Consider the following 24,816-nt stretch of genomic DNA (forward strand, 5'->3'; position numbering starts at 1 on the left):
TCTTCACCGTTCCTGAAATTTTGTAGCCAATAAGGAAAGAAGACCCCGATTATATAATTTTGATAGGCTAGACGATCTGACTTAATCCAGTAAACTGCCTAATCTTCGTCGGTAGGAATGACGATCTAGCAGGGGTTTCTCTCAAAGCCGAACTGCTACCTCGCCAAGCTTCGTAGTAAGCCCCTTCATTGCGTAACCTTAGAGCCGTTATCAGAAAGGCCTTGGGCGGCTCGAGGACATTGATGAATATCATGTATCGATAGATAAGAGGTAGATCAACTTATATCCCTAACTGCACGTGTTAGCAATTATACAAATAGTATTACACGATCAAAATCAGATCGGTACCAAATACTTACACATGTACTTAGCTGCCTACTAGGTAGGTACTCAGAAGATGTATTCAGTGAACCCTTTTTAGTGGAGTTAGGTACCTAGGTAGGTAATCGTGGGGTACTCGTAGGACAAAGTTGACCTCCTGACAGTTAGCTAGGCCTGTTAGGGTAGCAACGTACCCATGTACCGGATAGTACCTACCCTACCCCGTACTGTCTCACGATACTCAACCTCCTTATGCGACTAAGTCCCCACCTACCTCCCGCGATCTTTGCCCTTTCTACGCGCTACTACTTCTCACCATCCCCCTTCATCATATCTTCTCTTCGACTTTCTTTCGTTCCCTTCGGGTCTGCACCCTTACACATCACCACCGAAGCATTCCGCTCATTCATACCAACCGACGATTTATCGTCAACCCACGCTCCTTTACTCATATTGACTAATAGTCTAGACTTCCATCTAGATTATTGGCAGTATCACATTCTTTTTTCCTGTGTTGATCGCATTCGTTACGATTCCGAACGAGCAAGCAAACAAAAAATCTTTGACAACCGTCTTAGTGAGGTTAGTGATAGGCAAGAAATTTACGACAAACCTCGAAAGCTCGTGGGTACTGCTCTTTCCAAAAATCGCAAAATCTTATTCATTCAAGACCGCTTCGTATCGAATCGTGGAATCCATCAATATTTCACACAGCACTTAATTCATCTCTCCATCATCGCGCAAAGTCGACTACAGATATTGAAGTGTAGTGACTACTCTGGATAACAAGGGTAGATTTTGAAGGACAAAAAAACAGATTTGGGAGTCGAGGTGGAAGGGATTGGCGACAGCCTTGGTTACGTTGGGTGCGACTTGAAGGAATTAAGTGCAAAGGGCGACGAAGGTTAACAGTAGCTTGCCGATATCGACAAAGGAACCGGTGAACTTTGGAACCAATCACTCACATCGTACTGCCGAAGTTGTACTCCGCCTGATCATTGACACTTGGTGTTTGTCAACGACCAACTAAGGGCACTAAGGAAAGTGAACTGGATACGCCCTATTTTCGAGCCGCACTATCCCAACGAATATTCGTCAAGGCGGCGCCTTCTCAAAGATTCATCCAAACAACTACAGCTCACCGAATCTGTGAACCGCGTTTGCGCTGCACTTTTACAATATCGCCGACACTTACTCCCTTAACCAGGTAACTCGATTTCCAGCGCTAGATACTTCAAAATGGTGTCCAAAACTTTCTCTACCCTCGCTTTCCTGAGCGCCGTCACCGATGTGTCGGCTTTCTGGCGCATGGAATGTCGAGGCCGCACGGGTCTAGCTCGTATTGACCCTATCATGGATCTGGGCAAGCTATCACCTCATATTCACACTGTTCATGGCTCGTCTGGTAAGCGCTCCCATCATTTCCTCGCAAATTATTCTATATGCATTCGCGTCGAAAGTAATATGCATAGCTTATGCATAGCTTATACAATATACTAACGCGATCTACAGGTTTCAATCTTGCCGCAACCTACGATGACCTGACCGGTGGCAACTGCACTTCTTGTGCTGTATCGCAAGACAAGTCCGCTTATTGGACTCCTGCCCTTTACTTCCAGGACACTTCGACGAACGAGTTTGAGATTGTCCCACAGGTCGGTGGCATGTTAGCGTAAGTCTAATGTTCGGTTTGATTTTTTTTTGCCAATTCCTATAAAAGCTTCTATAAAGTTTAAACCCCATCCAATCTCTCATCATTCCCACCCCTACCTCTAGACAGAGACTGATATCAATTACAGTTACTATCTCTTGCGTGGAGACAATGTGACCGCCTTTCCGGCTGGATTCAAGATGGTTGCTGGCAGCAATTATCGCCGATCATACACTGTCGGCGATCCTAAATCCCCTGACCCCCCTCAATCCAACTGGGCTGCTCTCAAGCAAACTAGCCAGGATGACCTGGAGCAACGAGCTCTCGGATTTAACTGTCTTGACTACAGCAAGACACCTGAGGCCTCATTGTACCGTCATTACCTGCCAGAGAAGACTTATCTTGACGGCAACTGCCCTGATGGTCTTCGTCTTGAACTGATGTTCCCTTCATGCTGGAATGGTCAGGCAACTGCGACGGATCACAAGAGCCATGTGGCGTATCCTAGCTTGGTCGGTAATGGAGACTGCCCGGATACTCACCCACAACGCCTGGTCACGTTGTTCTATGAAACTATCTGGGATACCAACGCGAAGCAGTTCCAGGGTCGACAAGGACAGTTTGTCGTCTCTAACGGCGACCCAACAGGTAAGCTGGATCATTCCATAAATTTTCTTCATGCAGCTAACGGAGACATAAGGATTCGGCTACCACGGTGACTTCATGACCGGTTGGAACCCCAACTTCTTGCAGGAAGCTATTAACACCTGCACGAATGACTCTGGCGATATTCGAGATTGCCCTCTCTTTGTTAACCCAACCCCTATCCAGAGCGAGGCACAGCAGAATACTTGTGAGTTCGACATGCCGCTCTCGTTGCTCTCTGAGGACGGCTCTGCACTCGACCTGAAGAATCTCCCTGGTAACGTCGCGATTCAATCTGGTCCCCAGTCTGCTACCCCTGGAGCTGCCAACCCCATCGAGTCTGCCATTTCTGCTGCTACCAGTTGGCTCGGCGGTGTCTTTGGTGGTAGCTCGACGACAACATCAAGTGTTGCACCTATTACCTCTTCTATCGCCACCACATCTAGCACGAGCTCACTTAGTCTCCCCACTGGCGGAGCCTTCATCGAGTCAGCGGCGACTTCATCGTCTGCAGTTTTCAATGCCCTTGGTGTGCCGGCTGCCGAAACATCTTCAAGCGTTGTTTCGAGCTCGGCACCCCCTGCACCAACTTCGGCTCCGGTAGTTACTTCCCAGCCTGGTGTATCCTACGAGATTGTTAGCACCCAGACGGTAACAAATGCTGGCCTAGTCGAAGAGATAGTATGGATGGAGCCTGTGGTGTACGTAACCGAAGACTCTGTTACCACTGTGACGGTGGCGTCCGAGTCGGTAATCTCCGCACGAAAGGTGCGCGAAAGACACTTATATCGACACCAGCATCATGCTCGACGATCATAAGTGATCAACCAATTCATTCATTTCTATTCGTTTCGGTGGAAATATTTTCTCGTTAATGGCAATTGACGATAAATTTTGCATCATGTTTCAGGGTCTGATTCCGTTTCGGCCGGGAACTTTTTCAGTACATTGGGGAGTCCCTCTTCGGAGGGGCAAGGACATACGCGATGGATTACAAGTCATCGATGCAGAAATGATTGCATACATCTCTTTACGCAATGCAAAGCCGGTTTCGGCTGGCAAGATATTGCATAAGCGATTCATATCTGGGCGTTTAACGAAACAATAGGGTGGCGAGTTGATTGCAGAGTTGAAGCGTACAAACATGCATGGCCTAGGTGATGATTCGATTTTGGGCGTGTATCTCTTCCGGCAAGAGATCTTTCGAATTTGCCTGGGTCTCGAGGTTACAAGCATCAAAAAGCAATCTCACAAAATTCAATGACATTCATGAACTAAACCGTCATTCGTCTCCCGTGATCAGTCTGAGATTCGTTTTTGCGCCTAGTGACATCGCCATTGTTTTCCTTTATTGCTTCGCCTTTACGTACAGGTTTGTTATCTACGGATGACTTCTATTTCCTCCACCATCTTACGTTAGTTAGGTATTAGTGATAGTTCGCTTTAGTTATCGAGGCTACTTTTCTTCTTACTTTGTAGCGCGATAGTTTGATGCCACTTAAATGCCGTACTACTTAATAAGTTTAGCAGCTGACGCATCTTGCAGAGTATATCGTAAACCATCGTAATCTTAATCGTCTTGCTTACCTAGCTGAGGTAAGTGCGGAAAATGTAGGATACCATGTGTGTTCGCACATTTTTTGTCTCGGAAGTCTGGGATGGTAATGATGCTGGCTGGAATGCTAGTAGCGCCCCAAGCACACTCATCACGCACGGCGAGATAGCAACGCATTCCAACGAGAGATTTGAGGCCTCTGATGACGCATTCCGAGGGTGTAGATTGTGTTTACCGTCGGATTGTGTTTTGTTTGGCGAGTATCCTCATCTATCGGCATCGTGCTCCTTTCATCCTGTCTCCTACCAACCTACACATGTTATCGTATCTAAGAAAGACTGATGTGAAAATTCAACGACGTCCTTGCTCCTTCGGGATTATTATACGACTCGCCAAATAGCATGATAGCTAACCCGTCGACACCGAGATATCTCTGAATACGCTTTATCCTTAGCGCGAGTACAGCTGGAATAGTGAACCATAACCTAGAATTATACAATTGCAGAACATACACAATACAAAATGTCCAACAACACTAGGAGACAAGCAGTCCCCTCCGACACCGCACTCTCTACGGGAGCAATAGCCGGAATCGCCATCGGCGGCGCCGCACTCCTTTTCTTCGTCGTCGCAGGCATCCTCGTCAAGCTGGCGCGACGAACAACACGACGTCGCACATCGAACTCCGCCTTCGGCAACACGGTCGAATCCGGTATCATAGACGTGCCTGGCCCCAACCGTCTGCGTAAGAGGAGCATTATCGGCCAGGTCACCAAGTACGACAAAGACGACACCAACGAGGATGACATCCTACCCGAGGAGAGCAGCCGGTCCAGCTTCACCATGGTTTCGCCAACGAGGACCCGTCAGGGCAGCCTGAGCTTGATCGGGGACGAGAGCAGGAACGGGAGCAGACGTGGCAGCGTGGATACGTCGAAGAGCCAGAACCCGAGCCAGATCACGGTGAGCAAGTCGCGGGACCCGGAGAAGCAGCGCGGGTATGGGGTGTACACGCACCGGCGCAAGACGTCGTGGATCGACGAGGACGCGCTCCACGGGCCGACAATCACGTCGCCTAAGCGGACGAAGCAGAGGCACAGGCGAATGGCGAGCTGGTTCGACGGCGGTCTTAGCCGTTCCCTGAGTCGGCTCTCGATGAGAAGCGGGATGGGCGATATTAGCCCCACGCTTCCTAGCACTGAGACGCCTCCGGGGGCGCCGAGTGTAGGACAGCAGTACGAGACGCCTGTTGAGAGTCCTGCCGAGCAGGGCATTAGGGAAACCCAGCAGGGAGCTCGTTATTCTTACACGACGACCCCGAGTCCAAATCGTCAGCAGCAGCAACAGCAACAGATGTATCCCAGCCCCCAAAGATCATACGGCCCCGTCAACCTGGTCAGTCCTGGATCCGGGTCTAGCAACCCGGCTCAATCCCCACCGGATATTACCCATAACCCACGTTACAGAAACAGAGTCTCGTTCCAAGCTGCACAGCAGTTAGCTGGCACATCACGTCTGCCCGCCCCGATTAATGCCCAGCAAGGGCAGGGGCAGATGCGAGGGCGGCCGATATTAAACCACAGCGCCACAGACACGGGATTGACGGAGATACTGCGTATGACCGCCGAAAGGCTCCAGGACGGACACAGGAGTGAGAGACGGAAAACGCTGATGACACCATACATGCCATACACACCATATTCCACCGGACGACCCATGAACGGTCAATATTATTACGATGGAAAACCGATAGACTATAACCACGACCCCATAAACAGCGGGGACGTAAGTCCGGTGAAAAGCCACAAGAGCGCGCCGGCAACGATGTCGTACGCAGAATTAGAAGGCTGCACCCCCACAAGCCAATCCCCTCAGCGGCAAGTACAGACGCCAAAACACTCGCGACAGCCATCCCACAACCCGCGGATGTCGCAACAATCGATGATATCCGAGCCAGACAGCCTTGTCGCTCCTCGACGGGAATCGCTCAGCGAAGTACGGACCGCGCTGTCCAGCCCGAGCCGCTTGACTAGGTCAAACGAACCATCCCCCAGCCCTCAAGGACAGAAGCAACAACCCCGACCATTTTCCAACGGAAGTTCCATGTCGTCCGCCCTATCAACGCTGTACAGCATGGAAGAGGCATCGATCCGCAGCCCGCCTGCAGCAGACCTAGTTTTCGGAAGCAGTCCAGCACACACGCCTCGACGGACGCCAGATAAAGTGCTCTCCGCATTCGGCATGTTGAAGACGAACCGCAATTCAGGAGTAACAGAGGCAGCAAAGAGCCCAACACGCAAGTTTGACGACGACGACATCCCACCGCCACTACGCATCCGCCGAGGAACCCTCGGCGGGACAGTCGTCCCGAACAACACGCCCGCATCCCGGCCCTCCTCGCGGCAAAACGGGCGCTCCGTCGATCTATCCAAGAGCAGATCATCGTTCATGGTACAGACATCAAACGAAAAAGAAGACCCATTCACGGCAGAGGCAACGCCGCGGAACCCCGCCCGCCTATCAAAAGTATTCTCTCCCCTCCCCGTAGACTTCCCGCGGAGAAAGTCCGACTCGAAGCACTCCCCCGGGACGCGGACCTCGTCGCAAGAAAGCCAGTTCGACAAAACCCCCACCCCATCACCAGTGCGCAGAACCGCGATGCCATCACCGCGATCCATCCTCAACTCCCCCAGCAACCCCAAGCGCGCGCCCAGCCCGGCCATATCCGAAGCCGGTCTATCGTCCGTGTACGACAGCTACACGTACACACACGGGGACTCGCAACTCGACGGAACCGACGAGCGAACGCCGCGAATCTCCGGGTCCCCACAATTCGCAAGCCAGCGGGGCTCGACATCCGGGCGCGAATCGCGCGTCACCTTCCGGATGCCGAGCTACGAAGAAAGCGCAATTTCGCAGATCCGGCCACACCCGAGTCCGAAAGCGAAGCAAACGCCCGTGATTGTCGTGCCACCTCCGGGGTCGCCGCTGAAGCCGCGGCGCAGCATGCCGTCGGATGGGTCGGTGTATTCGCAGGACGAGGACCGGGTGCCGCCGATGCGGTCGCTGACTGTGCGGCGGGGGAAGAGCGTGAGGATGTCGACGACGATTACGGAGTTGAGGCGGATGAATAGCCAGGTTAGCATTATGAGTGACCAGAGCACGGCTAGTGCTACGGTGCCGCTTATGCGGGGCGGTGGGTTTAGTCCCGGGCGCCAGAGCGGTGGGGGGAAGAATTATCTCGCGCTTGGGGGTGCGTTGAGTGGTGATTCGTCGAACGGGGGTGTGAGTAGGAGTGTGAGCGGGAGTGGAAGTATAAGTGGGAATGTGAGAGCGAGCATTCATGAGATAGGTGCACGGGATGGTTCGTTGCGTAGGGGAAGTGTCTCCAGAGCGCGGAGAGGAACGGTGGTGTTGCAGGGGATTGACGCTATGAAGCGTGGTAGTGTGAATGGAGGGAGCCCTACAAAATACGCTGAACGGCTCCGAACTCACGCCACCAAGTTAAGGCGCCAAGAGACGACGATTAAGCGAGAGAGCGTTGAAAGCCTGTACGATAGAGAGGGTTTCCTGAAGGATTAGTCAGGACACGACTCTCAGTATCGTCACCACTTGGCACTTTTAAGAGAAGGAGGGATGTATTTTTTCTTTCTTTTGTTATGTAAACAGCTTGCTGATACCTTTGACCTTCGGTACATATTTGTTATTAACTTCGCCTGTCTTGGGCATTCTGATATAATTTTTCAGGCGTACGGAGGAGTTTATTGCCTTAGGGTCTCGTGTACAACATTGGGAGATCGAATTACTTGGTTATTTGGGGTGTTGGTCAAATTTATTAATCCAGCTTCCTCGGGTATTTAACATCGGCTGATAATAAGTTAATAAAAACATAATTTCTAGTTGAAAAACAAGCTGTCAGACTTACTATGTTGAGAAGCTTCGTTCACTTGGTTTATTGAGCGAATGCATTCAATTGATATACTCGTGTTTGAACGTCTCTAAGGTAGACAAGCCGCGGATCTCTCTTAGGGAATGAAGGCACATCCTCCTACATACGGCTCGTTTATTCGGTTCGTGGACGTTTCGAGTCAGCATCATCGCCATTGACTTGACCATCATCACCGTCTTCCTCCACTTCGTCACGTCCTCGGACACGGCCTGCCCCATCTCCAAGTTCACCACTTACACCCTCTCCTCCGATCCAGTTGCCGTCTTCGTCGAAATATTGGCTAACATTGTCAGCAGTGATCCAACCAGAGCTCCCCGGCATCGGAGGTGGGAGACCGCCGTTGACGTTTCCTCGAAAAGCGCCGGGTAGTCCCTCGATAGCTTCATTTTCCACATTCCCTTCGAAAATAATGGAATCAAAGTCACCTCCATCACCTTCCATCGCGTCGTCCTCTTCGTCTTGAGGGTCTGGGTGCAGATTCGAGCATGCGGATAATTGATTGAACAAAGCGGTGGCCCTTTCATTATTTACAGGGTCGATAACTGGAGTCTCCGTGGAGGATTGTCCTTCGGGTAAGGCCTTGAAAGGAATAAGGGTGAGTTCGATCGGATCACTGCCTTCCTCATCCTGCTCATCGGAACCTGGAAAATCAATTTGCATGTAAACTCCGGTGAACTTGAATGAGGCATCATCGGGTTTCTCCACGTGGCGGAAGTTCTTGACCGCGTGAAGTGTGATGGCAGGATATGGTATCTCGATACCAGTCCCAGTCCGATGAGAAAAAAGTGTTAATTTGCTATAGATATTATATTAGTTTGTATGTAAAAATACATAATTATGGATGATACTCACTTTGATGCAACGAACACCTCAACCTTCTCCTCACGCATGTGCTGTCCGCCGTTGTTTTCGAGCGCATAGGACTCCGGTGGGGAAGGGCTGAGTGGCGGATTGGCGTCATCTGATGGCTTGGAGAAGATGTACAGGAGTGTATCTTGCTCTTTTGAGACCCAGGCTTTCACATTTTCATCATGAAAGTACAGAACTGGCTTGCCGTCGAAGAATGTCTCTGGGGTTTGAGCTTGGTATTCAGTTAAGGGCTGAAAGTCGTTGTCTGCCGAAGGACAGGATCGAATAACGGTCGGAGGTATCATGGTCACTTTACCAAATTCAATAGGCACTAGGTAAGGATTAACCAGAGCTCCTATCTAGGCGTAAATTTTCGAGAGATATTCTGAAGGAGAATACCTAATCAAGGCTGAGATTAAAGGAACCTCCCGAGTCTTCGTTTAAGGTGAGTTTAGGTGTGAGAGCTCTAGTACGAGCGCGCCTAGAGTCCATTAATTGAAAAAATAGTGGACTGGAGGGGCTTATCGATACCTAACTACCCAGTAGCTAGCTCTTATCGATACGAAACGCTGCATACAAGGTAGTGACAGCTGCCAAGAACTGCCAGTACCGTAACCTCTTCCACATTCAACACCAATCATCAAATCAACTTGCCTAGTAGCCAACAGCTCTCTTCTTTAATTAGGTACCTAATATACAACTACAAAAAGCCATTGTCAACACAATCCCTCACAATGCGCGACGACCGTAAGCACCCTCCCCACCCCAAACCTACCAACCTAATCCCACCTCGCTAACCCGTCCTCCCAGGCACACACCCCCTCCTAGCCCAAGTGCCCCTAACCGTCTCCCCCTTCGTCTCCCTCCCTACCGCCGCCACCCTGCCCTACACCTACAAAACCATGCCCTCGACCCTCCCGCCGCCGATCTCCGGCGTAACCGGCGCCAACAACAGCGCGCAGAAACCGCGGTACGTCGTCGCGCCCTCAGGGCACGCCGCGCACCCCACCGACATCGTCGCCTCGTGCGAGGCCCTGCGCGCACACATCGCGACCACGCAGACGGAATCCGAGCGCGTGCTCCGCGAGCTGGAAGAGCGGATCCGCGCGAGGGAACTTGCGGAGAAGAGGAGGGTCGCGCCGGGGTGGTTGGATAGTGAGGCGAGACTGTTGCAGCCGGAGCGGAGTCCGGGGTTGGGGGGAGATGGACGTGGGGAGATGGGAGAAGGGGAGGCGGAGGTTGCGGGGTTGGTTGCTGAGATGAGTATGAATGACGGGGCGGGCGCGGGGATTAGTGAGATGGCGGCGCAGGGGGAGGAGTTGGATCGTGCGTTTGATCGGTTTAGGTGAGGGAGAGGGAGAGGGTAGATTGGTATGATATGAGGGTTTTACAGGCATTTGTTTGTGTTAGAATTGGGTTTATGGTTGGGGCGTTTGGGAGGGCGGTTGGGGATTCATGGTGTTATTAAGGGATAGGTTGAATCGAGGCTTCTTTCGTAGATACCTCTGTCCTGTAGAATAATTGTGTATGCTTTGGAAGGTGTGGCATGAATGGATATATAAAATGTCATGATGTGATGCATTTAGAGAAATGCATAATAGCGATTCATAGATCTTGGACTAGGCCTGGAATATGTTTTTTCTTCTCCTTATATTCTAATTTTCGTTCCTTACGCAATCAGTGTACAGACTCACATAAAACCTCAAGGCATTTTCCATCTTAAGTACCTATTCTTCAGGTACCCATCAGATGACATAATCTACAATATCTTCTTTTGTTCAATCCCAACAGCATGCTTCGATCATTCTATAAGCATGGGCCTCGATGAAGCTGGACCTTCCAGTTCGTCTTCAGCCTTCCTCTTCTCCGCGTGTTTAGACCCTTTAGCTCCATCTGAGTCCGGTATGCATTTCAAAAGGACGAGCTCGCCATAAAGCTCTTCTCCTAGCAACGATTCTACGTACTCGCATCGTAGTACTCGAACACGATTTTCGAAGAGCGAGAGTTTGGTCTTGTAGTCCTTCATATCCTCCTTGAACTCGTTCCCCAACTTTCTCACAATCAATTTCTCCGGTTCTTTTGCACTCTGGCAGCGGAACAATCGCATTGGAAGTTGCCTTTCTAGGTGCTGTCGCTTATCTGGATCTCCGCAAAATTCGCCCACTTCCATCTCTGGGTTCTCGAGAAAGTCGTTGAGATCTTTGCAGTCTTCACAAGAACCGTCCTGAGAGCATTTCGGTCTAGGTTTGTGTGCCCAGCCATGAGGAGGCCTTGGACATGTCGGTGGGTGGGAAGCGAGTATCTCACGCAGGAAGAGCATAAACATGTTCTCGAACGATTCAAAAGGTGTGACCCCGTGTTTCTGCAGCATCAATACCAGGGAAAGCAGGAAATCTCGAGCCACAATAGGGCCAGGAAGCGGATTATCTTCTGGTTTCGAACAGGCTTTATAGATGTTGGTACAGCTCATGTCGAGAAGTTCGGTCGCTTGGTTGGTTAATTTCATGTCAAAACATTGTTCAATGACACCAAGGACGCCTTTAATAGTTCGAGCTGAGTTGTTAAGAGGACCACCGGGTTTATTAAGTGCGGTGACGTATTTGGATGCTGGGAAGTGTTGGGGTTGCAAAACCAATCTCTTTGTACATGCGTCTAGGATAGACAGAAACATACCCTTGGCATCCGCGAGCACCTTAGCATCGCGCTTTTTATAGATAGCTCGCAGTATCCCGCAGATGAGTTGCCTAGGAGCGCCCTGTTTCAGAGTCCGCACAAAACTAATTTATATAGAAAATTAGCCCCGATCAGAATATCCTCATAACCCCGTATCAGCCATACGCACCAAGATGACCACCCCGAGATTTTCGATAGTTGGGATAGTTGGGGAATAAAGTGATAGTCACACAGAGTCTCGCTAGCTAAGCTCGTAAGGGCATGAGGTTGTCTGGGATTTAAGTCAGATAGTGTCCGTCCGGGGAATATCACGACGACCTCGACGGCCTCAACGACGTCCTGGAAGTTATTGTGTCAACGGGGCTCACTCGATGGAACATCACCATGAAAGTACTCACTGTATGGTTATGGGGATACATCGATGTCATACTCTCGTTTTCGATAAAGTAGCCTTCTTTACAGCAATCTATTCTTCGATTCCACATATTCCCAAGGATATGATTCTCACTAACACTCAACTGTTTGAAGGCAATGTTCCCATCGCACGTTTTAACATCCTCGAGCTCCATTTCTTCTTGTTCTTTGTCTTCTTCATCGTCTTCATAATCAGAACTCTCGATATATATTCGATTCAGTCTGGCAAGAAGAATTGTGACTCTATATTCTGAGCTGAACCGATATAGACTCTGGCACATGCCTTTATCTCGACCCTTAAGGTTGCTCAACGAAAGACTTGATCGCTTATATCTGTGCTCCAACTTGTATATTAGCCTATGAATTCCTTTGGCTAACCTTGGCATACATCTGGTAAGCACGAGGCGGACCTGGTCCAACTCTGTTCCAACTAGGCCAGCAGACATACGAGGGCCATCCGAGTGGATGATGTTGTACGTCAATTCTAGGCGATATCCAGACTCCAGCGGCTTGACCTCGTGCGTAGCATCCGAGAACCAAGAGAGCATTGTTAGGCCGAAGTCAGATGTTTTATCGGTCTCGAAGATGTTCTTATTGTTACGATTGGATATATGGACGCTACCACCGGCATGCTTCGAGGGGAGACATATGACCATTGTTGCTATCACCCCAGGAAACTTTTCGGAATCCTCGTGAGGTTTCAAAAATGAGCCCTCTTCGTGTAATAGGAGCTTATACGGCTCTACTTTCGTTATCGGTATACCTAGGCCTTCCGCAACATCAGCCACCAACGTGGTGACATAAGCATCCCAGCCAGGGTTTGTGAATTTGAACTCGGTATGATCTAGCTCCCAGGTATTGCGTGCGGATGTGTCCAACACGGTCTGGGAATATAGAGTTAGTAACCTCGTCTTCTAGAACGGGAAATTACTTATGGAAGTACTTTTCTTTCCCATCAGGATGAGCACCAAAAAAGTAGACTACTAGGTAGATGTACACACCTCCTCACCCCTACCGAACGGAGCTTGCCTAGATGCATTCTTGATCATCTGAGCATCTCGAGTCGCCAACGGTAATTGTATCAAAGTATTAGCAACCATCAAGCCAGGGTGAACGAATGAATCGTAGTGCTGGGAAATAGCGATATTTCCAGTAGTCTGAATCCCATCGAGGCATGTCAATAAGTCACGCTTTGCATCAGCCAACTCTCTATTCATAATATCCATGGCTTTCGTCGAGAGGCCAGGTTCGCTAGTCGTGGTCGATCAAGTCTGATTAAGTAGAAATATCATAATAACGAAGACAACATTTTTCTTAGGAGAGGAAGATGCGTGAAGGAAGTAAGCATAAGCACGATTGTGCACGAGCCATCCATGGATTGTTTAGTTACGTGAAGAACGGCATACCTAGTACCTACACATCTAGGTACCTAGTAATTGGAAACGTAATTATCTTGATCTTCCTCTTTACCATATGGAGTATTAATCACCTGTGTAGGTAGGTAGGTACTAGGTAGGTATTGAGAAAGACACCAGTACCCAGACCTAGCAGACTTCCTTGAGAGAGGTTAATTATGTACCTAGTAGGTAGGTACCTAACTAGGTACCTAGGTACTTATGTACTATAATTATTTTATTTTCTTAAAAAAAAGTGATAACAACCTGCATACTCCATTAACCAGTCGCTATGCCCCATCAAAGCAGAATCACCCAGTGCCGCCTACGCCATAACGCCTCGTGGCGCTCGGTGAGAACGGAGCCAAATTCCGGTCGCCGATGTCTTCGGCAAAGTTCCTCCCCCAAAACTGGCTCCTCAAATAATCACCCCTTCTCCCTCAGGGAGCCTCCAGAGTGTTCAACCATCCACTGGTGAAGAGGATCTTTCTGCTTTGGTTTCACATCTTGCTTGGCTCTGTGGATGCTCACGTGCTTCTTCAGTAGCTCCTTACCTCTTCCCGAGAGGCTTGATCTTCGACTGCTACTACTGGTATCGGATAATCTTTGTGGCATGCTTAGTCTTCTACCCCTGCTTTCGTTGATAATCGACTTGATATCCTTCTCGATATTTAGCAAGAAACTATGAAAACATCATGAGTACGGCTTACCCCTTTAATGGACTTGGCGGCTTCAATCCCTGGAAGTTTGTCTTTGACTCGACCCATGAACTGTTGACTCTCGGTCAACTTCCTGGAAATCCTGGCGGATTGGGATTCTTTAACATCTTCATGTTTCTCGGGGGAACGGCTTCCATCTTTCCCCACGGATTCTTGTCCCATAGCGACGGGTATCTTACTCTTTGATACTTTTTAGTTTCTGCGCAATGGGACGACGTATCAAGGAGCGATACTAGGTACTTACTAAGTGAGATTTCCTCATCTAAAGAAGCTATATCCGTTCTTCTCTGCGTAATAAAGACCAGGAGGTCGATAGCTTGGCACGAGTATAAGGCTGATGGGTTGTTCAAGGGTATGCATTTCCAAATACTTAAATCTTACTGAAGATCAAAGTAAAATATGTACTGTTCGTCGAAGAGGTGTTTGCTTGAACCTCCGTCAGGACCACATAGATAGACGTGTCACGTATCGACGTGAGTAGCCTCAAGTTGTGCCAGTTTGTGTAACGCATCCAATCAGGACCGCAGCTAAAATATTTCACTAGCTTGTGAACCCCCTTTAAACCCATCACAGGCCATAACACGCCCTTGCCATCTCATGTTCAACTATGACTGGCTACGTGATTCAGATAATATTTAAGTTTGACTGTTAATTTTCATCTTATATCTACTGGTTAAAATTTCAACGCCACTGGGCACTGGGCATGTTATACTCTTCAGTCCCGACTTACAGTGTGGGAATAGTGTCAATTAGGTGAGCACATAGCCAATATTTTCTTCTGCGCTCTAGCAAAAGACATCCCCACGCCCCAAAAAGCTTGAATACAGTCTACTCGCAGACCTATCCCCAGCTTAATCATCGCCCTCGCCCAAACCATCAGAGTAATACTCAAAACTCTGCGGAACCAGAAGACTCGGGCCCGTCTCAACATCAGGATCTATCTCCGCACTCTTCGCACCCTTTCCACCAACCCCTTCCACGCCCTCAACCGCCTCACCCCTCAAAAGCCCCGTCATATCCCGCGCCCACTCCCAAGGCCTCGCCTTCCCACCGGGCAACCCATTAAAATACTCCCAGCCCATCACGCCTCCAAACGCAGGGAACAGCGCGCGCAGGCGTCGCAAAGTCTCAGCCAGGACATCGAGCGGGACCCAGCCGGGCCCGTTCTCAGGCGTCGTGACAAGGCCAACGACCACCTTCTCCGCGGGCCACCCGCGGGCCACGCACAGCTGGTACATAGCGGGATCGCCCGCGTCGCCCCAGCCGCAGTAGAACTGCGCATTATACCACGCGATCTGCGGCCCGCGCATGACCTCCAGGGCCTCGTAGTCGAAGCCGCTGAGGTTTCTTCTCGGATCCAGCAGCGCCGCGGCGACGGGCGCGAGGGTGATCAGGAAGGAAGACCCGAAGTCTGCGCGGAGCCGGTCGATGAGCCGGACTATTCCCGCGAGCGACATGTCCTCTTCGACGTCGAGGTCGAGGCCGTCGAGGTCCCGCTCTTGGATTAGGGAGGAGAGAGCTGCGTAGTACTTCTCGAAGGTGCGCTGGTCTTGGTCTAGACGTGTGAAGGACCCTTTGGCGGCGCCGCCGAGCATCCCGAGGACTTTGATGTCGCTGGCTTGTGCGATGCGTAGTTCAGCCCACATTGTCGTGTACCGCGGGTCGGAGGGCGAGTGGTCGTTGAGGGTTAGGCCGTCTGGGTCCTCGTTGATGTGGATTGCGGCTACGATTAGGTGTGTTAGGGAGATGCCGGGTTGCGTGATTAGCGGTAGGGTGGAGATTAGGTTGCCGTCCGGGTCGTGGGTGGTTTGGTAGTACATGATGATGCGAGGGGTTGGCCTCGTTGGGGAAGATTGGGAGGCCATGGTGAGTGTGTGTGAGGCTTTAGGGAGAGAAATATGAGGGGATGGAAAAGTAGATATGAAGGTTTTTGAGATGGAAAGCAATTGTATTGTCTATCTATGAGTGCTTATTGAAACACCGGACTTGGTGTTTTCATCCTCATTGACGAGGCCAATGAGGTTGTGAGTTGATGTTGAGAGATCGAGCGCCTTCTAAGTGGATAAATTTGGAGCGACCGTTGAAATAAGCTCGAAGGATTGTGGTTAGCTGCTGACTGTCGCTGTACCCCCTATAAAACACCATTTCACAGTCACGTACTTCGTGCCTACCTACATCTAGTAATTGAGCGAAACTTACAATAATAATATTTTGAGCCTATTTTTGAACCATTTCGGCGTTTGTATGCGAATGCAACTTTTGTCAATCACCTAGTACTTACTAGGAACCCATGTTTCTAGGTAAGCTGTACAATTGCTTTGTTATTTTCCTTTTCATTGGCCTTGCATATCAGGGAGTTCAAGTTGGTACGTTGGTTACGTTAGATATTCACTAAACTCAGTCAGTTACTATGAAAAAGGAATGCATCGAAATTTCGAAACTTGCCAGAGACTGCAAAGCTTATAAAGACTGGCCCGTGTAAGTGCTTATGCTATACATGTGTTGTAGTAATAGATTGGTGGTGTTTGGCTGTCAGTTTTAACATAGGCGAATGAGGCGAGCGAGCGACCTTTTTCTTAATCATGATAATCGCCTTGTTTCGGACTTGGGCTGCACCGCATGAGATCCATACCGTAAAAGCAAAATGGTCGTATTTTTTAACCAACCTCTTCACGGGTGGCTATGGCATCCTATTATTACAAAGACGCAACATGCTGTTCCGTGCCAAGGAATTACATCCTCAATTGATTCGAAGTTGCAGTGTCAGAATTTAGTTTTCGTATAATTGATTTACACTGGTCGGGTGTCTGCACCAATATAGCTTAGTAAGTTAACCAACGTCCACCATATCATAGTATAATAGGCAATAGGCAATAGGTAAAAGGGGTAAGGAGCACAACGCTAGGCTACAGGCATATGCTGGGTACCTCGAATGTCTCATATAATCGTGGCTTGAGATGGCGTATTCACTAACTTATCGGTGCCTGCAAAGCCCGATTTCACAAATGGAGTTGAGTTAAGTACCTATTCCCATGTTAATCTACTGGATGAAGCACGATATCGATATTCTGGTTCAGCTCAGCCCGGAACCTACCCAAGTACCTGGTACCTATGCAACGGAAATATCCGAAGCCGGAGGTCAGCTTCGGTCTCCAATCTGAGCGAAGAACAACGTCATCGGCACATTATATGCATCATAGGCCAATGTGTGCGGTTGTATTCTGTAAAAAGCCACATATTGGATGAACAATCCTTCAAGAAAAGATATGAGATGCGGTATTGATGTACATATCTATATATGTACACTTATCAACTAATAGATTAGTGCCGATTATCCATCGGAAAGTTATAATTGTGTCCACTATGGGTCACAACCTTGGTAGAGATGGGTCTGGATCATTGCTCACTTGCATGGGGACGACCCACCGAATAAAAAAAGTTCTGGTCGCGGCGCCTTCCAGTAATCTGCTGTAGTACCAAATAGGTAAGATGAGATTTTTTAGATTTTTATCAAACAGAATGAACTAAGAGGAACTCAATTCTTCGTTTGTTAATCAACTCTTCGTCTATTGGCGCGCGATAGTTCCAGCGTTTTAATCTATGACATGATCCCTCAATGCTCATTATTGATACCTCTTCGAATGTTCAACCTCTCCATTCTCCAATCTCCAATTCCCAATTCAATTCACTTCCTATGCATAGCAACATAGATCTAAGGTTCAGAAGGTTAAATCCTTCATACATCTCCTTGACGTCATGAAGTTTGCTAAAGAACTCGACCAAGATCTTGTCCCAGGTGAGTACTAAGACATAATGTACCACCTATGAAAGCCCAGCCAGACCTTCGAGATAGATGGTTTTTCTTGGCGGTGAGACTGTGGATAGACAGAAAGACTGATCTCGTATCTAGAATGGCGGGTCAAGTATCTAAATTACAAAGCTGGCAAGAAATACATCAAAGCTGTCTCGAGGTCAATCAATAAAGCAAACGGAACACCGCGAGCCTTTGTCAGAAGAAGAAGTGAGCTCCCACAGCACGAGGCGACTCCTCGTTCAGGCCAATTTGCCCGTCAGCAAAATGGCGCCCCTGAAGTACCTACTGCAGATGAGATTGAGTCCCTGCGAGAAAGCCCCGCACCCATGGGGCAAACGAATAGGGGAGCCCATAATACACCAAAGCCTCAACCGACACCAATTCCCGCTAGGACGGAGCGTCAATCGCTGACGCGGTCGCCGGGCAACGAAGGACAATATGGTAGTTTCGTGCCTACGCCGCCTTCAGTTGCTGATAGTTGGAATGTCTTTGAATTGCCTGGTCCTGCATTGGGCGAGCCCGCAATGTCAAGCGATCCATTTCCACCCCCACCTCGGCCTTCTGAGACGCTTCGAAAGTCTATGAGCCGGCAATCTGCACGGCGTAGTATGTCCATGGGTGCTGCGGTTCCATCTGGAATCCTTCCTCCACCAGCGACCCCTACCCGCTCTCGGGCTACGTTTGAAGAAAACCCGTCGCCGGGCAGACTACGGCGAATTTTCTCGGCAGGTCATCACCTAAGCCAGCAGCTCACGAGAAATGAAAGTATGAAGTTCGGATATGGATTGCAGACCATTGATACTGTTAGGGATCGTGAAAAGGAATTCTTCGATTTCCTAGATAGCGAGCTAGACAAAGTCGAGACATTCTATCGCCAAAAAGAAGAACAAGCTGGACAACGCCTAGCAGCTTTGCGGGAGCAATTGCACGAGATGCGAAATCGGCGAAATCGAGAATTGGCCGAAATTAGACAACGTAAGGAGAGAGGTGAAGACAGCAGCAGTCATGATACCAAGGGGGTCTCATCTAGTGCTAATGGTTGGGTTGAGCCGATCAAGTCCAGGATATTCAAGCCCGGCGCTAATTCAAAAGCCTTCTCCAAGCTGCATTTCACTCCTGTACTCAGTGCAATGGGAACTGAAGCAAGAAGGGATTACATCAAGCGGTCTACAAGCCATGAAGTATCCTACAGGACAGCGAAGCGAAAATTAAAATTGGCGTTGCAGGAATTCTACAGAGGACTAGAACTCCTTCAATCATATGCGCAACTCAACCGGACCGCATTCCGAAAGCTGAATAAGAAATACGACAAAGCAGTTAATGCTCGACCACCTTATCGGTACATGAATGAGAAAGTCAACAAATCGTGGTTCGTAAATAGCACCACTGTTGAAGGATACATTCATTCTGTTGAGGACCTTTATGCGCGATACTTCGAGAAAGGGAATCATAAAATCGCTTCGGGGAAATTGCATCGCCTAAACCGAAGACCAGGAGATGAATCAGCCAATGCATTTCAGAACGGACTCTTCATCGGCACAGGAGCTGTGTTCGCCCTTCAGGGCCTCGTATATGGATCTGAACTCTTGTTCGATCCAGACCCGGAAGTGCAGCAACAGACCAGCTACCTCATGCAACTATATGCTGGCTATTTTCTAATGCTATTTCTTATGTTCGCATTCTGCCTTGACTGCTATATGTGGACACGCAATAAGATCAACTACCCTTTCATATTCGAATTTGACACAAGAAATAACTTGGACTGGAGACAACTTTCAAGCTTTCCGAGCTTCTTCCTATTGCTCTTTGGCATATTCTTCTGGATAAATTTTACTAGATACGGGTCTTCTGAGCTATATCTGTACTATCCAGTGATCCTAATCGTCATTACGTTGGTTATCCTTCTTCTGCCAGCGCCGATATTATGGCATAGAAGTCGCCAATGGCTTATGTATTCCCACGTAAGTACCCCCGTTGACTGGCCATGACTTTAATCTAATAATTTCTAGTATCGATTATTCTTCGCTGGACTATATCCCGTTGAATTTCGGGACTTCTTTCTCGGCGATATGTATTGTTCCCTTACATATGCCACTTCGGTAAGCAGAATTCATATCTTAATAGGTATCAACCCTTTCCCTTTGATTAACCGTGGAAAAGAACGTTGAACTCTTCTTCTGCCTCTATTCGCGCCATTGGAACAACCCAGTTCAATGCAACTCCAACAATTCCCGCTTATTGGGATTTTTTTCGGCGCTTCCTCCAATATGGCGCGCGCTGCAATGTATTCGCCGATACCGCGATACTAGAAATGTCTTCCCTCATCTTGTCAACGGCGGCAAGTACGGCATGACCATTATGGCGGCCGTGACACTTTCGATATACCGTATGAGAGCTACGGATTCGAATCTCGGCCTCTTTGTTACATTCTCCACCATGAACGGCATCTACACATGTAAGTTCCTCAATAATAATTACCTAGGTAGATAATATCCTGACATAAAGTTTAGCGATATGGGACTTATTCATGGATTTTTCCTTTTTCCAACCCGACACACGACACCGATTTCTGCGCGACATACTTGGGCTCAAGCGCCGTTGGTTGTACTACGCAATCATGATTCTTGACCCAATATTGCGTTTCGGTTGGATATTTTATGCCATCTTCACCCACGACAAGCAGCACAGCACCCTCGTATCCTTTTTTGTTGCACTAGCGGAAGTTACCCGTCGCGGGATGTGGGCCTTATTTCGTGTTGAAAACGAACACTGCGCCAATGTGGCTCAGTACAAGGCCAGCCGGGACGTGCCGTTACCCTACCACCTCCACCCCCACGAGCCTCTTGTCGAGCGCGTCAGCAGCGAAGAAGAGGAACAACGCCGCACTTCCACGATGCCTATTGTTCCTGTCGAAGGTGCAAGCGCAAGCGCCGTCGATATCAGCACGGCCGGTGCTTCAGCCCTCGGTCGCGAACAATCCAACACACGCGCAAGCTCGGAAGCTCAGACCCAGGGACTCGCGGAAGGAAGCACGATGCGCTGGCGTAGGAAGCCGGAAGTCCTGCGCGCGAGATCGATCCGCGGTATTATAGCCGACGCTCACAAGCAGGACTTCGAAAAGCGGAGACGGCCGACCCAGGCACCTACCTCAGACAACGATGCGGATTTAGCGGAGGCGCCGATTGAGGAGAGCGAAGGGGAAGATGACGATGACGAGAGTACGGGAAGCATGATTGATGAGCGTCTGGAAGCGAGGAGGGCGGAAGGATTGGTTAAGGCGGAGGGGAGTGGGACTAATGTGTAGCATAGGAATAGGAATAGACTTTGTACATAGCTCGAATAATTTTGGGGGGTTCTAATAGATTTGAAGTTTGGGTTGGAGTATGGTTAGATAGCGTAGGATAGACAGATAGATAGATTTTAGCTGGGGTTGCGTTTTGATAGGTGATGTTTAAACATAATATGATATCCTATTTTCCTTCTCATCACAATCATGAATCATTAAAAACCACAATTTAAATACCTACAACCAAATAGACCTGGAGGGAGTTAGATGCATCACTCACCAAACCTCTCAAACCTCACAAAAAGCCCATCCGCAGGCCTATACGTCAAGCTCGGATTCGCAATCTTCACCCCCTTCCCCACCCTCTCCTCTCCCCCCATCAACAACTCCCCTCCACTCCCCTCAACCCCTAAAAACCGCCACTTCGACACCAGCTCCACGAGCACGGCCTTCACCTCGATCAGCGCGAAGTTGCGCCCCGGACATATCCGCGGGCCCTGCAGGAAGGCTTCGAAGGCGAACGGGCTGGCTGCGTTGCCCGATAGCGCGGTCCAGCGGTCGGGGTTGAAGGTTTCGGCGTCCGGACCCCAGATTGAGGGGGCGCGGTGCGCGAGTGGGATTATTATGTCGATTTGGGTGCCTTGTGGGATGAGCACGTTTTCGATGGTTAGGGCGCGGGTGGTTTTACGTTGGGCCATGTATGCTGGGTGGGGGTTAGTTTGGGGGTTTATGAAGTTGGGGGTGCGGTGGGGGTAAAGGGGGGAGCGCACATGGTGGGAAGACTCGGAGTACTTCGCGGACGAAGTTGTGCAGGAACGGGAGGCTGGATATGGCGTCGTAGTCGGGGTTTGGGTTTGTGGCTAGCAGGGAGGCGATTTCGGATCGTAGGCGGTTTTGGATCTCGTGGTTGGTTGCGAGGACGTAGAGGGACCAGGATATGGTTGTTGCTGTGCTCTCGTGGCCTGGGGGGAGGTGGGTTAGTTTTGGGAGGTAGGCATTTTTAGGGTGATGAGGAGAATGTCAGTCGAACCTGCGGATGTGAAATTCAGAAGCTAAATACATGGTTTTGTTAGTATCAGTGTACTGAGAACCCTGAAAGGGAAATTTTCTTACATGACCAATAATGTCGTCTACAGACCAGACTTGCTTATGCGTTTCCTGTTGACGCAATTGAGCTTCTTCTAACATATAGGTTAAGAGATCTCTAGATTCTCCTTTCTTCTCCTTAAATGTCCCGTCGGCCAACTCCGCAGTGCGTTTTTGGATGATATCTCGCAGCATTTCTCTGAGATCAGTCGTTGCCTGAGTGAATCTCCGGTTCGCTCCGAAGGGGAGAAATTTCCGGATCGGTATGAAAGCGTTGACGACTGAAATCAGTTGACCTATAGGACCCTGGTGAAGTACCCGTCCGTAAAGTTCCTGGAAACTTTGCGGATACATCGATGATAGGGTATCTAGGTCAATCCCCAACACGGTCACACCTATGGTGTCCATAGTTGACTTTGATAAAGTCTCGATTGCTACAGTATCGAATGTTAGTCTTATGGCAACGGGGGAAGCAGCGAGATATATTGATTGGTGTCTTACTTTCTACGGCAGCATAAGGTTTATTCCCGAGCAACTTCTCAAACTCCTCAGAAAGATCCTTCGCTTTTTCTCGAAACACGGGGAGTAGTTTCCTCATGCTCGGGACGGAGAACGGTCCGGCCAATAATCTTCGTTCGTGTTTATGAGACTCTCCTTCCGCGAATAACAGACCCACGCCGGTGATTTCGCCGACTAATCGTGCGAAGAACGGTGGTTTGATGAAGTCGTACACATGGGTCTGGAGGACGGCTTTATATGCGGCTAGGCTGTTTACTAGTAGAACTTCGTTGCCCGCGAACGAGCGATACCTGATGAAGGGCGCGTCTGGCCACTGACGCATCCATTTTAGTTGGATGTCGACGGGACTTTCGGCTTGAAATTTCTTTACTTCTTGGCCGAGAAGTAGATTATGGTCCTAGAATTACGGTTAGATACTATACGAGATACTAACTGGTTCATGCCGTACATTTGGTCCTGGTAGATGTCTCAAAGGCGAGAAATAACTAGGGTATAATAAGATAAAATAGAAGAACCGTAAAACTCTTAGTACAGCAACATTAATGAGAACTCTGATCCCGAACGTTTTGACAAATAGTGGTTTATTATCAATAATTCCCCATGGGATGAGTATAATCACATATACGAGTAGGAATGCGAATACAGCCGATTTGCGGAAATTCATATTGGACATCTAGACATGTAAATTCAACGTAGAGAATGACTAGAGATACTATTTACCTAGGAAAAGGAGAATATCACTTATATAGGTACTACCTACCTAGGTAGACAGGTGATCATATGTAGGTAGGTATTCATCCCGCAAGTTCCTATTAGGTACCGATCTTTAGTAATCAGCCTGTCTTCGACCGGGTTTTCCGATGAGGCTAGACATCTTATAGGATTGTGCATCATCGCTACCGTGGTGTAACCACCTTGATTAAGATAGGTTTCATGGGTATGGCAAAAGAAAGCGAGGGTTATGATTCAACCTATTTAAAGAAAGTTAACCACACGGTAATAGTTGATATCCACCGGTGTTGGTAAGCGCTTTTTCTCTTCTTGTAATTTGCTACAGCCATGCTTGTTGGTGGGATTGCCCAGTCCGGGAAGCGGCTGGTGGGGACCGTACAAGCCGGTTAACAGGCGATTATATGTAAATTTTATGATAGGTACAAGGTAGATATTCTGCAAGACGGAGAGGAAATGGAGCACCTACATGTCCGACACTAGCGAGGTCCGGCATCACAAGTTCTATTACTTTTACCCAAAATCTTACAGATTCTGACTTGGGATGGCGTCAGCTAAGACTCAGACATCGTCAGTCGTTGGAAATAGCGTGTTAATAAACTCTGACCTTATTTTGGAAGGCTCATCAACTAGCAACCAAGCTGATCGAATAGTTGTCGTAGGAATTCTACGTTGGAAAAGGGTGAAAATCGTTTGAACTCCGGAATTAGTTGAAGTCCGTCCAAGTAAAAGTTTGCCAAGCCCCGCATTGCCTAAAGGGGAAACTAGACGTTCATTGGTGCGTCCGTCCGCCCTTCTGCCTCTTGTCAACCCATCCTATATCTAGTCTATTACAAGTTTGACTTTCAACAATTCATTGGTGAGATGGCCGAGTTGGTCCATGGCGCGAGGTTAAGGTCTCAATCTTAACGCGATTTCCTCGTGGGGAAACCCTCGTGGGTTCGAATCCCACTCTCATCATCTTTTTTTGTCCTTAATTCTATAATAGATTTACTACCATCTACTGTACAGATCCTACTTTATATCTTTTTCTATGACGGTGCAACTGCAATAATTACGGGGTTTATATGAACTGTGCATGCGCTTGAATGGAATAGCAGAGTCATGTTCTACAGATCTATGCCAGGTAGATAAATCTCTTGTCTGGTCTTCCAAAGAGCCCCGCTGTCTCGCGCTATTTTGGAGGATTGATGAATCACATCATCGTTTGCA

General features: G+C 48.9%; 9 protein-coding genes and 1 non-coding gene across 10 annotated transcripts; 5 read left to right on the forward strand and 5 right to left on the reverse strand.

The window, feature by feature from the left end:
- The first annotated feature begins 1,301 nt into the window (after positions 1 to 1,301).
- GGS22DRAFT_75418 (uncharacterized protein) lies at positions 1,302 to 3,480 on the forward strand. The gene is made up of 4 exons (XM_047968019.1): positions 1,302 to 1,726; positions 1,834 to 1,993; positions 2,121 to 2,620; positions 2,673 to 3,480. Exons 1-4 carry the CDS (start codon positions 1,561 to 1,563, stop codon positions 3,434 to 3,436), a joined length of 1,590 nt encoding a protein of 529 aa, XP_047814915.1. The 5' UTR covers positions 1,302 to 1,560; the 3' UTR covers positions 3,437 to 3,480.
- A 1,124-nt stretch (positions 3,481 to 4,604) lies between these two features.
- GGS22DRAFT_75411 (uncharacterized protein) lies at positions 4,605 to 8,039 on the forward strand. The gene has a single exon (XM_047968018.1). It carries the CDS (start codon positions 4,695 to 4,697, stop codon positions 7,752 to 7,754), a length of 3,060 nt encoding a protein of 1,019 aa, XP_047814916.1. The 5' UTR covers positions 4,605 to 4,694; the 3' UTR covers positions 7,755 to 8,039.
- Positions 7,966 to 9,416, reverse strand: GGS22DRAFT_75388 (regulator of volume decrease after cellular swelling-domain-containing protein). Its single transcript, XM_047968017.1, has 3 exons — positions 8,974 to 9,416; positions 8,098 to 8,917; positions 7,966 to 8,039 (listed from the first exon to the last, which is right to left on the reverse strand). Exons 1-2 carry the CDS (start codon positions 9,273 to 9,275, stop codon positions 8,236 to 8,238), a joined length of 984 nt encoding a protein of 327 aa, XP_047814917.1. The 5' UTR covers positions 9,276 to 9,416; the 3' UTR covers positions 7,966 to 8,039; positions 8,098 to 8,235.
- Positions 9,417 to 9,530: 114 nt separating this feature from the next.
- GGS22DRAFT_173293 (uncharacterized protein) lies at positions 9,531 to 10,621 on the forward strand. The gene is made up of 2 exons (XM_047962901.1): positions 9,531 to 9,717; positions 9,781 to 10,621. Exons 1-2 carry the CDS (start codon positions 9,705 to 9,707, stop codon positions 10,317 to 10,319), a joined length of 552 nt encoding a protein of 183 aa, XP_047814918.1. The 5' UTR covers positions 9,531 to 9,704; the 3' UTR covers positions 10,320 to 10,621.
- A 9-nt stretch (positions 10,622 to 10,630) lies between these two features.
- GGS22DRAFT_197140 (uncharacterized protein) lies at positions 10,631 to 13,283 on the reverse strand (the record flags this gene model as incomplete). The annotated part of the gene is made up of 4 exons (XM_047965940.1): positions 10,631 to 11,747; positions 11,813 to 11,982; positions 12,042 to 12,941; positions 13,059 to 13,283. 4 exons carry the CDS (start codon positions 13,281 to 13,283, stop codon positions 10,772 to 10,774), a joined length of 2,271 nt encoding a protein of 756 aa, XP_047814919.1. The 3' UTR covers positions 10,631 to 10,771.
- A 594-nt stretch (positions 13,284 to 13,877) lies between these two features.
- On the reverse strand, positions 13,878 to 14,332 carry GGS22DRAFT_192573 (uncharacterized protein; the record flags this gene model as incomplete). Its single annotated transcript, XM_047965280.1, has 2 exons — positions 13,878 to 14,111; positions 14,162 to 14,332. The coding sequence occupies 2 exons, from the start codon at positions 14,330 to 14,332 to the stop codon at positions 13,878 to 13,880; spliced, it is 405 nt and encodes a 134-aa protein (XP_047814920.1).
- Positions 14,333 to 14,776: 444 nt separating this feature from the next.
- Positions 14,777 to 16,394, reverse strand: GGS22DRAFT_75481 (glycoside hydrolase family 18 protein). Its single transcript, XM_047968020.1, has one exon. The coding sequence runs from the start codon at positions 16,033 to 16,035 to the stop codon at positions 15,022 to 15,024; it is 1,014 nt and encodes a 337-aa protein (XP_047814921.1). The 5' UTR covers positions 16,036 to 16,394; the 3' UTR covers positions 14,777 to 15,021.
- A 1,302-nt stretch (positions 16,395 to 17,696) lies between these two features.
- On the forward strand, positions 17,697 to 21,479 carry GGS22DRAFT_75515 (EXS-domain-containing protein). Its single transcript, XM_047968022.1, has 5 exons — positions 17,697 to 17,966; positions 18,081 to 19,945; positions 19,994 to 20,083; positions 20,145 to 20,439; positions 20,495 to 21,479. Exons 1-5 carry the CDS (start codon positions 17,927 to 17,929, stop codon positions 21,286 to 21,288), a joined length of 3,084 nt encoding a protein of 1,027 aa, XP_047814922.1. The 5' UTR covers positions 17,697 to 17,926; the 3' UTR covers positions 21,289 to 21,479.
- A 63-nt stretch (positions 21,480 to 21,542) lies between these two features.
- GGS22DRAFT_181904 (cytochrome P450) lies at positions 21,543 to 23,673 on the reverse strand (the record flags this gene model as incomplete). Its single annotated transcript, XM_047963907.1, has 6 exons — positions 21,543 to 21,973; positions 22,041 to 22,232; positions 22,362 to 22,790; positions 22,858 to 23,272; positions 23,324 to 23,426; positions 23,636 to 23,673. The coding sequence occupies 6 exons, from the start codon at positions 23,671 to 23,673 to the stop codon at positions 21,543 to 21,545; spliced, it is 1,608 nt and encodes a 535-aa protein (XP_047814923.1).
- A 789-nt stretch (positions 23,674 to 24,462) lies between these two features.
- Positions 24,463 to 24,564, forward strand: GGS22DRAFT_t124. Its single transcript has one exon. It is a non-coding gene; the product is annotated as a tRNA-Leu (tRNA).
- The last annotated feature ends 252 nt before the right edge of the window (positions 24,565 to 24,816 follow it).

This window comes from Annulohypoxylon maeteangense (assembly GCF_022496945.1).
Source record: "Annulohypoxylon maeteangense strain CBS 123835 unplaced genomic scaffold GGS22scaffold_21, whole genome shotgun sequence".
Classification (NCBI taxonomy): Eukaryota; Fungi; Ascomycota; class Sordariomycetes; order Xylariales; family Hypoxylaceae; genus Annulohypoxylon; species Annulohypoxylon maeteangense.